This window comes from Pseudopodoces humilis, chromosome 24, assembly GCF_049639895.1.
Source record: "Pseudopodoces humilis isolate 2021_Gansu_Grassland_sample_001 chromosome 24, ASM4963989v1, whole genome shotgun sequence".
Taxonomy (NCBI): Eukaryota; Metazoa; Chordata; class Aves; order Passeriformes; family Paridae; genus Pseudopodoces; species Pseudopodoces humilis.
Genome location: NC_142223.1, coordinates 214,587 through 231,101, shown reverse-complemented (window position 1 = coordinate 231,101; position 16,515 = coordinate 214,587). Strand labels below are relative to the sequence as shown.

General features: G+C 47.0%; 1 protein-coding gene across 3 annotated transcripts in view; it reads right to left on the bottom strand.

Moving 5' to 3' along the window:
* The window catches only part of USP48 (ubiquitin specific peptidase 48), a 30,854-nt gene that overhangs the window by 11,024 nt on the left and 3,315 nt on the right, over nucleotides 1-16,515 (bottom strand). For all 3 annotated transcript variants that reach the window (XM_005533159.3, XM_014261716.2, XM_014261715.2), the window contains exons 5-15: nucleotides 15,577-15,701; nucleotides 14,907-15,015; nucleotides 13,578-13,711; nucleotides 13,316-13,398; nucleotides 12,691-12,870; nucleotides 8,842-8,967; nucleotides 6,568-6,717; nucleotides 4,073-4,273; nucleotides 2,709-2,823; nucleotides 2,445-2,575; nucleotides 1,093-1,164 (exon numbers count right to left, since the gene is read on the bottom strand). In XM_005533159.3, coding sequence (XP_005533216.1) covers nucleotides 1,093-1,164; nucleotides 2,445-2,575; nucleotides 2,709-2,823; nucleotides 4,073-4,273; nucleotides 6,568-6,717; nucleotides 8,842-8,967; nucleotides 12,691-12,870; nucleotides 13,316-13,398; nucleotides 13,578-13,711; nucleotides 14,907-15,015; nucleotides 15,577-15,701 — 1,426 coding nt within the window. The remainder of the gene's footprint in view (nucleotides 1-1,092; nucleotides 1,165-2,444; nucleotides 2,576-2,708; nucleotides 2,824-4,072; nucleotides 4,274-6,567; nucleotides 6,718-8,841; nucleotides 8,968-12,690; nucleotides 12,871-13,315; nucleotides 13,399-13,577; nucleotides 13,712-14,906; nucleotides 15,016-15,576; nucleotides 15,702-16,515) is intronic.

Below are 16,515 nucleotides of genomic sequence, written 5' to 3'. Positions count from 1 at the left end.
GCACTGCCTTTTCCAGAGCCTACCAGAGGCAGGAACCTCCTCCACCACAAAATTAAGGCCATAGAACAAGACTACAGATTGTCTGATCCACTCCAGAGGGAGTTTTTCATGGTGGAACGCTTGTTTTCCATGAGTAATCAGAGGTTAACTCAAGACAACAAAACCTGCCCTGCCAGCAGCCCCCTTATTTAGTATTATTTATTCTGCTATGACCCCAAGTCACAGATCAACCAGCAATTTAACACCATACACTTTCCAAAGGCCTATTGGCCTATTTTTTATCATGTCTGGCTCCATAAATGTTCGCTCCATGCTTTCATTGAACAGCAGCAGCCTCGAGGCAATGGGAAATGCAGGGTTCAAAGCACTGAGTAACAGTAAAATCGTGACAAAGTGCTTAAACACTCTGCTTGAAAATGAGACTTCACAAGCCTTCTCAGGCTCTTGAGTAGCTCTGATGACAGAGCAGCTAATTTATGCTTATCTGTTTGAGATGAGATGGAGCCTCCCCACAAACTGATGCCTACAAACAGGAGCTTAAGTAAAACTGGGTTTTATGGCTGGGAACACAAACTTTATAAAGTGAGATTAAAACAACAGGGTAGCCAAGGCTGCAGCTAATGAGGCATCACTTGCAAAACAACTGATACGAGGTCAAAACCTTACGTAAACAGACACCAAAGCACAGCAGGCTGGGAAATCGATATCCAGGAGTGGTCCTGGCCCAGGTGTTGCCTGAGTGATCCTGTTTTAATGTAAACCAGGATATTAAGCAGATACTCTCAGCTCCCACCTGGACTGATTTACACCACCTCTTCCTCTCTTACTGCTTTTAGAGCTTCCAAATGGCTGCAGAGCTTTGGTGCTGCCCATGCCAGGGAGGGAAGCTCAGCATCCGACAGCTCTGCTTGGCCAAGTCCTAACCAGAGTCTGCCTGTAAAGGAATACTTCTGAATGCAAAAAAACACCAGGAAAATGAGAATTAAAAGCACACTTCAGCAGTGACTCCTCGAGCTGGCCACAAGGCTAACGTGTGCAGCAGTGGGCAACACGGGAGATAGATATTCAGCTCCATCCCCCGGAGAGACTCACCATGTGGGCAAACGATGTCTTCATTAAAATTTAACTCCTCTTCCTCCTCCCTCTTCTCTTCATTTGATTCATCTAATTAAAAAAAAAAATAATAATACAAGAGGATTGCACAGAGTTCCTCTCCCAAGGAAATAAAAGTCTTGCAGGGAAAGGAGCATGGTTGCCTTTCAAATAACAGTAAACCCCCTCACCCAGGGGAAAATTTGGAAGGAAATTTGTTATTCTCCGATGTCTTGGCCTCTGGGCAGGCGGGATTACAGCCTCCAAGCCACGTAGGAGGGCTTTGAAGTGCATGGAGCACAAGCCAGGCCTTTGTGAGATTACAAAGGATGCATTTGTTAGGGCTGGAACACGGCAGGGGTTCCCTGCTCCCAGACATCTCCGAGTTTAACCTAAACACATGCCTAGGTAAGAGCAAAAGGAGCAGAATTCCTGGCAAAATTCCTGATCTAAACCAGATGCTGCCTGACAAACCATAGGGGTGCCTGCTAGGGGGCTGACAAGCCCTATATCAATCTCTAAATTAGTTAAAGACAAGGTTGGCCACCGAATGGAGGATCATAAAGACAATGACATATCAGCAAAGGCCTCTAACGAGCTGCCTAACGAACTACTTGGCTCGTGAGTAATTCAAATGCACTACTGGGAGTTGCAGCCTCTTGTGAGTCAGTGTCAGCACCCAGGAACGATGAGTGGTAACTCAGAAATACCCTTTTCTTTATCGGGGGGCTGAGGTGTCCTCCAGCCTTCCAACCCAACATCGATGCCCTGAGCCATCATTCCCATTCTACCATTCCAACACGCTTCTGACCCAGTTCTAGGAAGCTCAACAAAATATGATTTTCAAACATTTAAACAGCAGAAGGCAAATAAAACCTTCATCTATTCTCATGATATGGGCACAGAATGGAGTGCGATTCATGATTTTTATTCCTAGGCTGTGTTTTCCCAGTGCTGCTGCATCAGCTGTGCTGTTTTATTCCTCAGCCCTCACAATAAACATCATCATCATCCCTTCTCCAAGGTAATTTTCACTTCCCTGTGCTCATTCAGAGAAAAGTGGATGAAAAGATCATGTGTCTGGGGTGGTAACTTCACACAGCTTTGTAAAACCACTTATCACCTCATCTCCCTCTCCAGCATGAAGATCACCCCGCAGTTTTCAAGCTTAGCAAAGAAAAGGCTCCTTAAATGAAGGCCTCTTTTATTCCATTTATTATCCTTTCCTCCCTACTCATACAAGAGGAACAAAACAGCTACAGAAACCCCTGCCGTCTTTTGTTAGGCGGGATCAGGCAGAGCTAGTGGGTCTCTACAGCAGCAGAAATTAGGAGGAAATCAGGAGTAAATACCTTTGTTTTGTGCATTTCCATTCATTTTTCCATTACTGTGCTCTGCATCTTCATCTTGCTCGTTTAACTGCTCCAGAGCCAGCTGACGCCAGCTCCTCAAGGATGCTTTTCCAACCCAAAACCCGTCACTCCTGCAGGGAGACAACAGCACTGGCACCCAAAAATCACAGCTCCCTTCCTCAGAGCCCAACAGGGAAATCTTAAGGGAAAAGCTGTTTAAGCAGTTCTAAAAAGCATCTCTGACAGCATTTGGGACTTCCATACCCCTTGACTGTCATCTTCAGCAGGTTGGTCACGGTTTTGTAGTCCTCATTCAGCTGGTTCTTCAGCCGCAGGATTCGACACCTTTCCACCACACAGTCCTTGCAAAGTGCTTTGACTGGGGTGGGGGGAAAAGAAACACAGTTTTTTACACTATTTATTGCATAGGTAGTTTCCTGATGGTTTAAATGTCCTCAGCCAGGCGTGTACCAACTGTCCTGCCTCAGGATGGGTGATTTCACATGTAAATGAGGAAATCTTGGGGGTTACAGCCACATCAGGCCATGTTTGAAGCCTAAAGAAGCATAAAAATACTTCAGATGAGGTGTGATCTGTTCCAGTGCTTCACAAGTCTGCTCTCACAGCTCCCGGTATCCACAGCCTGCAGTCACAGGGAGCCAGGGCAGCACCCAGCTACAGCAGGCAGGAAATGCCAGGAAAACAAACACCTGTATTATTGTGGCACTTTGCCAGCTCAACCCAGAAAAAAACACCCTCCTGCACCGGACCAAGGGAGTGGAAATCCTCCAGCTGGGCGTGTTTTAGATTTTCATCCTGAAGCAAGAGAGGGGAAGCAGAAAAGATGCCCACCCATCCTACTACCCATCCCTCCCTCCCTGCCAGCCATACTCAACCCACAGCCCTTCAGGCAATCTTCCACTTGACTGATAAACCTTGCCCTGTTTCTCCCCACAAAGGCTTTCTGCCTCACCAGCAGCTTCTTCCCCACAAGCTCCCAGTAGGAGCTGCGCTAATTTGGTCTCAGTGGGAGTTACTGAGTAACTTCCTAAAAGGAAGGAAAGCTGGGGATTGATGAGGGGATGTCCAAAGCCTGGAGGGGCTGGGCTGACCCTGAAAAGCAGAATGTGCGGCAGATGCTTCAACGGGAGCAAGCTAACAGGTAAGTGATTCCTTGGACGAGGTGACAGACAGGAAGGGGTATTTTTGGCCTGAATACTCCATGAGACCCAGCCCACACAGGCGCTGTGGGTGCTGCAGGCACAGAAAATAACTATCAAGAGTTTGGAGTGTTGCATGTGCAAGCTTTATTTTCTAGAATCGCCTTCAAACCATCCAAGTATGAAGTTTCCTAAGCAAAGTACCCCATTCCTCCACAGCAATTCCTCCAGGCACAGCCCTTCCCCCGAGCAGAGCCCAGGGCCAAATCAGACCCTGCAATCACCCTAAATGAGTTTGGGAAATGTAACAGAATTAAATGATATTAAAAAAATTCTCCTGAAAATAAAGCAGCACCAAAGCCATGCACTGAAATGAAGTTAGGATGATAAAGGATGGCTCAAAAGAGGGCTGGGACCAGAACAAGGCTCCAAACCACATCCCAGGAGGTGACTTGGAGAGGATGTTACCGTTGAGCCGGGGCCCTCCTCCGTATCGCCGGTAGAAGAAGTCGGCCACATATTCCGATATCCTCTTCATCAGGGAGATTTTATCGGGATGGAGTTTGCCGTGGGAGCACAGGCAGGCTGTGTTATCAATAGGTTTGGGAGGAGTGGACTCATCCAGCCACTTCTGCAGCCATTCCAGAGAGATGAAGTCGTAGGGGGAACCTGGGAGGGGAGAAACCGCAAAGAGAAAAAAGAGCATACATGTTAGCTCCAACACCAGGTGATATTTCATAATTACTCTTAAAAATTAACAGGCAATCACTGTTGATTAAATCTCTGAGGTACAAGTTTTCAAAGGTCTGATCCAGTTTCTCGCAGCCTATTCTGATCTCAGTGTCACAGATTTGGAAGACAGGAGCTACATGAAAGATGTGCAGGTCATTTTGGATTCAGCAATCAATATGCAACAGCTCCAAGGAGGAATGAGAGTGCTTTCAAACCTTTTGGGGATTACTGGAGAGCAGTCAAAGAAAGGGGAGGGATTTCCTATCATCCATCAAGGGACTGATATGATATTTAAATCACATCATACACTACAGGCCTTTTCTACAACAGCGGGAGTTCACTGGGGCAATTTGAAAATTAAAGGCAACAGAAGAGATTAAGTCAGTGCTCCCCCTGTTCTTTCAGCACCCAAATTTTCAACGTCTCTTACGATTTTAGGTGAGAAAATTTTAAAATTTTCAGTGCAAATGGAAACTTGCTTAGATTTTTTGCTGAGGCAGAGCAGCAGGCTTGCCCTTGTTTGCTGAAAGAGAAGTACAAAACCGAGGTTCAGGAGCAGGTTGGGGTGAAACCCCTGTATCTCAATACTGAGGCACAGTATCGCTACACAACTCTTCTGTGGGATGACTGGGATATCAAGAGGAAATTAGGAAGAATTCAAACCCATTCTGTGCTGCCACAAGGACAGCTCTGAAACCATGGGGAAATGTATCCGTTGGGAACATTTACAACTGAGCACAAATCCTTCATGTTTCCTAGGAAGGAGTAACAGAGAAGCAAGAGGAAAATACAGAAGACAGAAAAGCACTGTGCCTCCAGCTTGCACTGGAGCTCTGTGAAGCCTCTTTTCCTCCACAGCCTCAATCCACGGTGTTTTCATCTTACGCAATGCCCTCCGCAGCCGTGACCTCCAGAGAATTACATTGCTGTCAGAACTGGTTTGCTAGTTTGGGATGAAATTGCCTCCCCCAGAAAGGAGGGTTTTCTGGGGCAGGCTCCACAAAGCTGGCAGAAAATGTGTCTGCACAGCTGCAGAGAGATCCCCAAGCTCCAGAGACAGGACCTGGAGCAGTGCTGGAATGATGCTGCCTCCAGCTGTGCTGGAAGTGCTGTGCCCATGATGTGCCAGCAGCAGGAAGAGGCTGCCTCAGGGCAAAGTTTTAGGTTCTGTCATCTCTAAATTGGGGCAGAAGAGCTTCACCTGCACTTGTAAAAAACACATTTTTTGAGATTTATTCCTCTGTCACATCAGAACTGCTGAGAGCAAACTCTTCTGTTCCTGCTGAGGGAAACCAGACTGGAACGGTGCTGCTGCTCCTCTTCACGGGTGACTCAGAGCAGGTTCATCCCTCAGCACAGCTCTGTCTCACACTGACACCTGAGTGCTGCTCAGCTTCATGAGGAGCTCTGACACCTTCCTGATCCAGAGTTAAGCATCTGCACTCCCAAACTGCAGAGGCAGATGTTTACAGGAACAGGAGTTTGCTGTTGGCCTACTCCAATCTCATGGTGGGCTCTGAGCATCCAATAATAAAACCTGAACAGTCAATTCTCTTACAGGCCATACAATTAAACCAATTTTTAAGTCTTCAGTTATAATTATCCTGCAGTTTTTAGGAGTTTACTGAAGACAAATTCCCTGGGCTGGATGGATAGATCAATTTTTGAGGAGAGAAAAACAAGGTGGGAAATAAAACTCCTTGTGCTGAGGCAACAGGACACAAGGAGAAGGAGAAAAATCTTAACCCCAGTCTCCCTACAGAACTGAGACATGGAGCAGTGAAGCACTGGCAGGGATGGATCCAGTAATTTCCTGCTGGAGGTCAGGCATTCTCTTAGTCTGTTACCTGCTGATGAACTGGGCTCACCAGCTCCCAAACCTGCCACGAGCTGGCAATTTGGGAGCAGGCAGTTATTCTGCCTCGATGCTCCTAATGAGCTGAGCTGCTCACCAGGCAGAAGAGTCACAAAGCATGAGGCTGACGAATGGGGAAGAAGCAGGAGTGAATTAGCGACGCCAGAGGCCATGAGAATGAGCAAAGAAAGGAGAAAAATAGGTTAAGGCAGGAAAAGAAGCAAGGGAAAACAAATGTAAGCATGCATGAAGCTCTCTCCTTGCAGACAGCTGCGGGAATGCCTTCCAGCAAGGCCACAGGAGTTGGGAGTTAGTCACAAATCATTCCCAAGCTTAACAGCTCTACTACAGCAATACTCCACAATGTCTCACAGACCAGCTTCGGCGGGTAACCTTTGGTAGAGCTCCTTCACCTCCTCGTGTTTGATCTTGCCTCTGGCCACGCTCTGTTTGCGCATCTCGGCCATTTCGTCACACCACTCCTCAAACTTGCAGTTATCCCGCTCTACCAGCTCCTGCAGGAAAGCTGGGAAAGACAAATAAAAAACAGGAATTGAAGGGAAAATGTCAGCTATGTTAATTACCATGGGTTATCTGGGGATAGCAAACTGAAAAATTCCCTCCTGCAGCCTTGCTGGGCAAGGTCTTTCCCCAAGCCAAGCACACGGACGTTGCTCTCTCTGATACTGATGGTTGCAGATGATTTAATGCAAAGTTTTGCACCCAAGAAAATAATTTACTTGGGGGTTGGTTGCGATGCTAAAAGCAGCTCCTCTGTCCTGCCTCATCATTCCGGGGAGGAAACAAAAGCTTTTCACCCTGGATACACCAGGAGCCTGTCACGACCTGCGATCCAGCACACTGCAAACCCAAGGGCACAGAGCCTGCAGGATACGGGAGATTAGCCAGGGCAGATCAACAGAAAGGTGAGGGAAATGGGAATTTTTGCTGCCACTGATGGAAAAACTCCAAATAAACCAAACCTCAGCAGGGAAAAAAGAAGACAAACCACTTCCCTCACAGGGCTGGTGGGAGGGAGCAGGGGGGAAGCTCTGCTTATCTGAGGCCGTTTCCTATTTAGAATTATTCTGAAGAGCTAAAATATCTGCAAAAAGGTTAATTCTTGACCAAAATACCCACCTTGGGAGAATATCCAGTATTAAAAAATAACCAGCCTGACCTCCTTGAGATCAGAGCCAAGTTACGTCTCTGCACTGTCCCGGAAAAGCCGCTTTGTAACAGCATCAAAGCAAAATGCCTCAAATTTACAGTTCCATGAAACCTCCCCACACCAGAGAGCCTGACTGCTGCCCTTCACTCCCTGTTCCCTGGCAGGATTCCACGGGAAACAAAGGCAACCGCGGGGCTGTGCAGGAATCTGGAGCTGGGTGGGGAGGTTTTTGTTGAGTTATTGTTTTGGGCAGAGGGGTAGGAGGAAAGGGAGAGCAAGAAAGCTGAGGAAACAGGCTGGAAATACAGATCCAGGCAGGAATTAGTGCTAATTCCTGAAGTTTTATGTCTTGAAGGGCGTGTTTGAAACACGGGGGCCTTGGGAAAGGCTTGGGGTGTTACTGGGGGGAAGAAGGTGTATGATTTAATCCTGGATCTGCAGAGATCCAAAGGGACCTGCCAGCTCTGCTGTCCCTGCTCCTCCACAGAAAATGAGTGCAGGGGAACACACCTCAGCACCAGGGGCCTAATTAGAATTTCTAATCAAGGAGCAGCCAAACAGGAAACATTAAACCCACACACAAAGCCCACAGGGAGTTCTGGCACCCCCATAATTCTAAAGCACAACATGAAGGCACTCAGCCCAAATTCCCATTCGGGGCTTGGAACCTCTTTATTTTCACGTCATTTATTCCTGATGTGGCAAAGCTGAAGCAGTCGCAGAGGGAACCTGACATCTGTCAGGATTATTCACCTCCTCGTGCACTGCTGCTGACATTTAACCACGCTGTTCTCCTGCACCTTCAGAATCCAGCAGGATCACAGTGGTGAATCCCAGCAGGATCATCTCCTCCTGACCCCTTCCCAGTTTGACCAGTTTGGTACAGAAAGCAATGTCTGAGTGGGCACATGGGAGGGATTAGCATTTTAATGTTATTTAAGTGCTGGGAAAACACAGGGGTTTCACTGGTCAAGACACCAAGGTGCCACACAACACCTTTGGGGCTCATGGCAAACAGTCAAGAATCATGGAATCCTGGAGTGGCTTTGGAGGGATCTTGAAGATCACTTTGTTTCACATCCAGGGACACCTTCCTCTATCCCCATTTGCTCCAAACCCCATCCAACCTGGCCTTGGACGCTTCCAGGGATGGGGCAGCCACAGCTTCTCTGGGCACCTGTGCCACAACCTCACCTCCCCAGCCAGGAATTCCTTCCCAATATCCCATCTATCCCTGCCCTCTGGCAGTGGGAAGCCATTCCCCCTTGTCCTGTCACTCCATTTTTTGTCCCAGTTCCCTCTCCAGCTCTCTTGGAGACCCTTTAGGCACTGGAAGGGGCTCTGAGATCTCCCTAGGGCCTTTTCCAGCTCTCCCAGCCTGGAACCAGAGCAGAGAGGCTCCAGCCACTTCCTAGCCCAAAATTCCACCTCCTGGCCCACCTGGAACGTGGCAGGAGGCGTGGGATCCCCAGGACTCACCTGGCACCTCCACTGTGAGGGATTTCTCCCGGGCCTGCAGCCTGTACACCAGCATGTAGGCGTTGCGGGAGCAGTGAGTGCCCTTCCCACACTTGGGCTTTCGGGTCTGCGATTTCGACGGCTCCGCTGTGGGAACAAAAGGCAAAACCTCAGCAACACACGAGCTCCCCCCTGCTCCTCCATTCACGGGATGAGTTTGCCACCCAGCCAGCTGCACCTCCGTGCCAAGCACTGGGCTTGGCATGGCTCAAAATTGTATCCCAAAGAAAGCCCCAAATCTCTCCAGCCTTTCTGGGTAAATCAAAGGGACTAAATTTAGGAGCCTGTTCTGAACCTCCCTTCTCAAGAGCCTTTCTTCTCTCCCCAATGGAACTTCTCTGAGCCAAAAGCCACTCTTGGAAAAACATCCCTTCTCCCTTTTGCCTCTTGTTCTGCTGTCCTAACTCCAAAGAAAAGAGTCAAATCCTCAGGGAAGAAAATAGTATTTACAGGTGATTGTGGATATGTAAAAAACACAGCAAAGCTTTTAGGAAGCCAAGAGCCATGGAAAGGGCTGTTTTTGAGCAGCTGCTGGGGGATGTAAAGTTGTGTTGCAAGAGCTGCTGTTTCCAGATGGATTCTCAGGCAAGGAAAACACTTATCTACAGCTGCAGCTTCAAAAATCAAACCATTTTAAACAAAGGCAAAAATTAAAGGAACAATGTTCCATTAGTCAAACTCTAAATGGACCACTGAATTACTAAGTTTCTTTTTCCCAAATTCTGAAAAAATTCATGTGCCTCTCCCCCCACACCATCCAGGGGGGACTTCCCAGACTATATTTATTTGCATTTTATCCAAGAATTTTCTAAATTGTTCCCATCTGCATGGCCAAGACTCTCCCTGCCACAGACCTTTAGTTTATGTTACTGACCTTCTCTTGCTGCTACATGTGTTTATAACAAAGAAAGACCTCAGTTTTGCCTGGAACAGGCAAATTACATCAAAACTTGATACAAATATTGAGCTCCCAGCTTAAATAAGCTCCTAAACACACTTTACTTCTATTCTCCAGACAGCCTTGAATTGAAATACAAGAAATAAGAACATTTACTTGCAGCTAAGCATAAAACTCTATAAAATTGAGGTCACAGCAGTTTACTTACATCTCATTTTGTTGCACTGGGTGAGCAGGGAGGGTAAAAACCAAGTGTGAGCTGCTCCTGGTGCCTCCCAGGGCTCAGTTTCCCTGTGCACCACTAGATGTCCGGCCAGCTCCAGCCTGGGCCGGCAGCAAGCGGAGCCAGGGGAATGGGACAGAGCTGCTGGCACAGGCTGGAAAAACCCTCCAAGATTGTGGAGTTCAACCATTAACCCAGCTCTGCCAGCTCCACCACTAACCTGTGCCCAGGTGCCACCTTCACACACTTCTTCACACCCCAGGGATGGTGACTCTACACTGCCCTGCTGTGCTGCTTTTCCATTCATTGATAGTAAAGTGAGAAGAAACCATCCACAGAAATATTTTTTTCTGAGGAAAAGCTCCTAAGAGCTTCCTCTATGCCTGGAAAAACCCAATAGCTAGCTAGCTCTAGAAATTAACAACCTATTAAAGCAATTTAAAGTGTCCTGGATCCACCTCTGTGAATTCTACATTTTAAAAAGCCCGAGAAATCTCTCTCTTGCTTCCAGCCCTGAAGAGCAGCTGAGCTCCCCAGTGGGGCCAGCCCCACTCCAGCCTGGGAGAGATGTTAACCCTTCACTACACAGACCTGAATCCTCTAAGAAAAAAAAAATAAATAAAAACACGTAAAAAAACAACATAAACACACCAAAGTCAATTAAAAAAAAAGTAAAATTCCAGATTAAAAAAAATACTCTAGTATTAAAGCTAGAAATTCTTTTAGTAAAGCTATAAAAATAGACTACAATACACTAAAATAACCTCTTTAATTCATAAGAAAGTATAAAAGAATAAAATGTTCAAACTGTAAATGTGAGAAGAAGTAACCATAATTAAGCAAAGCAAATGTTAAAAAAAACTATAATCTCATAAAAAACTTAAAAAAAACCCCACAAAAACAAAATACCCGAACAAAAAAACAACAAAAAAACCCCTTTGCCCCCATGGAGAGAAGACCTCTATTCTCAAAAATAAAAATAATCCCAAAAATAAATTAAAAAAAACTTTATTTTTAAACAGCTCATCCTTAAAACAATACCCCATAAATTAACATAACCCACAAATTCAGCTATGTAAAAGGTATAAAAATAAGAACTCCACAATTACAAGTTTTTTTTTACCAGACAGCTGCTATTTGTAGAAATAAAAAAAATAAAAAACTGTTTCTTATAGAAATGTCTCCAAAACCTAACAAAAAAACCCTCCTCCCCCTACAAAAACTAATAAAAAGCTATTACAAAAACAGTAACTGATTTAAAATCCCAAATTTTGCCTCCACATTATCAGTTAAAAAAAAAAAAAAAAAAGGCAGGGGGAAGAAAAGTATTCTAAAAGTTTTTATTCTTATTCTTCTAGTTCTATTAATAAAGGGGTTTTTTTCATACCTTTTAAAATTTAAGCCTGTTTTACCCTCCTCCTAATTCATATCTCACAGCAAAAAATGAGTAAATAATTCCAGTAAGTACATGAGCAGTTTTAACCAGCTCTAAACCCACTACACCAGTGCAGCCTCTTCCAAGGCCTGACTACACCTTCCATGAAGGATTTTCCCAAAATCCACCCTAAACCTCCCCTGGCCCAGCCTGAGGCCGTTCCCTCTCCTCCTGTCCCTGTTCCCTGGCAGCAGATCCCAAATCCCCCCGGCTGTCCCCTCCTGCCAGGGACTTGTGCAGAGCCAGAAATTCCCCCTGAGCCTCCTTTGCTCCAGGCTGAGCTCCCCCACCTCCTCCAGCTGCTCCTCAGAAGTTCTCCAGACTCTCCTCCCTGTGCTCCAGACCTTTCCCCAGCTCCACTGCCCATCTCTGGGCACACTCCAGCACCTCATCGTGCAGGTGACAACAAGGAAATGGGAGAAGGCTGATGCCCATTACACAAGGGAGCATTTAAATCTGCAGGGCTTTTTTCTCTAAAGATGCCTTAAAGAAAAACAACATTCCGCAGATTCCAACCACAGCAAAACATCCTGGTGGGTAAAAATTCCTGGGAATGGACTGCTTGCACTGCAAGTGAATTTCTAAATAATTTCCCTGCTGTGAGCACCTGCAGTACAAAACACCGAGCCACTACAAAACCATTTCAACTCCAAATGAGCTGCTCCTTTATTGACTGCAGAGTGAGAAACCCACAGGTCCAGCCTCAGCCCAAGCTTTCCAAGAAAACGTCAAGAAATCCAGGCCAGGAACACAGTTATTTGGGCAGCACAGGACAAGCCAGTAAAACAGAAAAGCACCAAGGAAAAAGCTCAGAGTAAAAAGGCAGTTTTAGCTTCCAAGTTGTTAATTGGATCAAAATCTTTTTTACTGCCTCCAAATAAAACACCTCAGTGGAAATAGAACCATAATGTGTTAAGGAAACTGAAAGCATTCTCCTTATCTGTTCCAAGGAAGCGGCACCCGCCTGTTGCTCCCTGATAGGACCCTGCTGCCCGCTGTTCTCAGCTCTTATCTGCCATGTGGCAGCCAGAGAAGCACTAGAACAGCTGATCACGAGGTGTAAACACTCACACGGGCCTGAAAGGAAGCAAATCTGGCTGCAATCACCAGGATTGCCGTTTCCCACATTCCACCAAGCCCTGACAGCCCATGCAGGAGCATTCTGGGGAGGAGCAGGAGGCTGCATCTGGGGACGCCCGTGCTTTTGGCAGAAAGAGTTATTTTAAAAGGGCACTCACAACTGAAAGGTTTTACCTAGATCTTCCTCAATTCCCAACTGCAGTTTCTTCCCCTCCATCTTCTCGATGTCCTCGTCGTTGAACTTGTACCACTCGCCTGTCTGTGGGTCCTTGACGTGGGCGATGTAGTGCCCGGAGTAGGCACTCACCCCGCGGTGTATGAGCACAGCGCTCAGCTCGTACACGTACACACCACCTGCGAGTACACAACACTTACAGCTCTGCAGCCAACAGCACTCATCCTTCCTGTCCTAGAAATCAGTGTGCTCACCGGGCAGCAAAGCCTGCACTTGAACTTACAGCTCTTCAGGACATTGCTAAGAGGATTTTCAATCACAAAGAGAATTCGGAGGAATCACAGAATGCCAGAATGGTTTGGGTTGGAAGGGATTTTAAAGCACATCTTGTTCCACCTCTCTGCCATGGGCAGGGACATTTTCCACCATCCCAGGTTGCTCCAAGCCCCACCCAAGCTGCCCTTGGACACTTCCAGGGATCCAGGGGCAGCCTCAGCTTCTCTGGGCACCCTGCCCCAGGGTCTCACCATCCTCACAGGGAGGGATTTCCTCCTAAAGAGAATTACAGAAGAGGTCTGCCAAGAGGCAGCAGGCAAAGATAACAAGAAACTGCTCCAAACTCACTTTTTTGCTCCATGAAAGGCTCCATGTCCAGCAGCTCTGAGAAGCCAATGTAGGTGTTCAGCTTCTTCTTGTGGCCAGTTTGTCTGTGCAGAGGCAAACCTTTGGCTCAGGGCAGAGCAACAACAGCTCACATCCCAAAATACCTCCCTTGAACCCCCCTGAGCATCCCCAGGAGGCTCAGGCACCCTGTCACCCCTCAAATTGAAGCAGGAAGAGCAGGGTAGGTGATTTCCCCGATGGCTTGCAGGGTGTTCCCACGCACCTGTCGAACACAAAGCGCATGAGCTGCAGGTTGAGGGTGCAGGGCAGGCTGAGCAGCCGGATCTTCCTTGTGGCGTTCTGCTTGCTCTGACAAGTCTCACAAAAATAACGATTGTCCCCTTCTAATTTTTCCTCCTGAATGTGGAGAGGCAGAGGGAAAGGTCTTGAGAACATGTCAGCATTGAAAAGTCAATTGAGCTACTCAACAGCTGGAGAATGAGAAGTACCAAAGTTATTTTAACTATTTAAGTCTCTTCTCAGCTGCTTCCCAAATTTTTCTGAGTTAAAGACACACTAACGACTGCACTTTACAGCACGGCCAGAGCAGGCTGCTCTCACTTTAAGGCAAATTTTAGACTGAATCAAGCCCTGTTCCAAGTTCTCAGGTCTCTTACTCTTGCTCCTCACTTGACTGAGTTGGTTTATACCAAGGAAAATAATTAAATCACCCCTTTCAGGAGTTCACATGGACCCAGTTAATGTAAAATCACATTTTAGCCTGGAAACTACAACCCTTGGCTCAGCCACCCAAAATCACCCTGCAGGAGTCACTCACAGCCTAAGCAGATCCAAGAGCAGGATTCGGCCAGAGGAAAATTCCAACCCCCCTAAAACACGTCACAGGGTTGTTTTGTGTGAAGGAGGAGCAGACAAATGTCAAGTTCACCAATTCAGGAATTTAATCTGTGCACCCAAACCAGTTTTTTTTCACAGCAGACCTTCCAGGCAGAGCAAATGGTTTGCTGAGTGCACCAGCAAGCAAGGAACACAGGGAAGGGGTTCAGGTTAGTTCTGTCCTAAATAATTTGAGTGGAATCCACACCTTAGTGTGCCAGAACCGAACTTCAGATACAAGCAAATTTTCAAGCTGAATTGAGAGCACTTGCAGCTGTTCCTGCAGCTATTCCTGGTGCTCCCTGCTATACTTCTGAGAGCACATTTTTCAGCAGGGAATGTCTCCTGTTGCTATGCAGATGAGCACTGACACAGAAAACACGGAAAGCAGACATTCTCCCAGTGCTATCCATTACAAAGCAGGCAGAGACTTTTCACTAGCTTTCTTGGCAAAGTATTTTAACTAAAAATGCAATTTTCAAGTGCTTTTTAAAGCAGTAACAGGAGCATGTGGTATCACGGAGCCATTCCTTGCTCCACGCCTCAATCCTCATTTTTTGGGTCTGCAGAAAAAAAACCATTTTCACTTGGATGCATCTCCCTGGGCCAAGTCAGTGGCTTCACTCCGACACCGACCTTGGAGGCTGTGAATTGGAGGAAGGAATTGAAATTCCTTGCTAAAAATAGCAGGCTTCCAACCCCAATGAGCTCATACCTTGAGGAATTCTGTTATACAGTCTGTCAACTGCTTGTGTCCTTGGATGTTTAACTCCAGCTCGTAAAATTTAGACACCAGTTTAGATTCTCTGCCACACTGGTTGCAGCTGGGATGGGAAAGAAGACAAAAATACATCTGAGGATAGGGCTCACGTGCTGGGGCTCCCAAGCCTTTAGTAAAATATTCCTTGAATAAAAAAGTGAAGTCAGGGCTAAAGGAGCTTCACACCTCCACACCATAAAAGCTCCAGCAGAAAGTTTAAACGGCTTAACAGAACCTACCAGGACCTGTCACAACTCGCATGCACCATTTTGTATTATTTTTAAGGTGAAATTCACAGCTCTAAGAACACAGGAATGAAAATAAAAACACCCAGGATGCTGTTTTCTGGCTGCAGGACTTACCACTCCATTAACTCACTTGCGGGTTTTGTTGGAAAATTCTCATTAAAGGAGTAAAAGCTGCTGGAGAACTGTCACAGCAATATCACACACACAGGAACAAGAAAGGAAAAGGCAAATATTTCTGAGAAAGTGTTTCTGCTGCAACTTAACTGCCTGCTCTGGTTGTTGGGAAGATCTTCCCCTCCCAGATCCTTCTAAAAATTTAAGTATTTACAGAAAGGGTCTTCCCAAAATGATTACTTTTTTATTTTATTATTACTTACACCGTGACATACGCATACTCTCCACAGAACTGCTTTTGCACAATGTTCCGGACAGCTGGGTTTTTCTGTTTGGACAATGTGTCTTCCAGCAGGGACATGAACAGCTTGGAGAACTCCTGGGCATCCTGAAAGAGAAAACCAAGTTCATTAACAATCCAGCACAGCACAATCCCAACCCTGTCACTAATTCACTGCTAATTACCCCAAGCCCTCCCAAAGGCTGCGCCAAGGCTCCGTGCATGGCATGGAAAATAAAGACCAGGCAGGAGAACTACGGAAAACAGAGGAATTCGGCTAAAAGGAGCGTGAGGCCCTCAGTGTGGGAGCACAGCAGGAGCTGCCCTGGCTCCCTGCCAGCCCTGCCAGGGGCTTTGACTTTTGCCCCGCTCCTCCCAGGAGTCTGGAAAGGATAAAAACCCTCCTGTGGAGCTTTCAAGCCCCTTGATCCTCATTTTTGCAGCTGTCCCTGCTCAGATCAGAGGTGAGAAGAGAAATAAAAATACCCCAAAAATGAGAAGCTGCCCTATGGGTGATCCTGGCAATGCTCCAAAGCTTCCCCACACCCAGCTCGGCCTTTCTCTCCCACCCTGGTTCTCTTCTTCCAAAAACAAACAGGTTTTGGCCTCTCTCAGCTGCCCTTTGGTGTCCCTGGTCAGCTTCCTTCCCCTCCTGACCCTCCCAAGGAAACATCTGCCAGCGCTCCAGCTCTTCCTCCAAAACCTCCCATTACCTCTCCAGGAGGATTTCCAGCCACGCCCCTCTCAAACTCCCTCCAGCTGCAGCCCCACAGGGCCCTGCAGCACTCCCCTCCCACACACTGCCCTCGGATCCCGGCTGGCTCCTGCTCATCCTCCTCACCCCAGGGAGGTCCAGTCCCCACCCCCGGGAGGAGCAGCCCAAGGAACACCTGCAGAAGGACTCTCACTGCAGCTCTGGCTC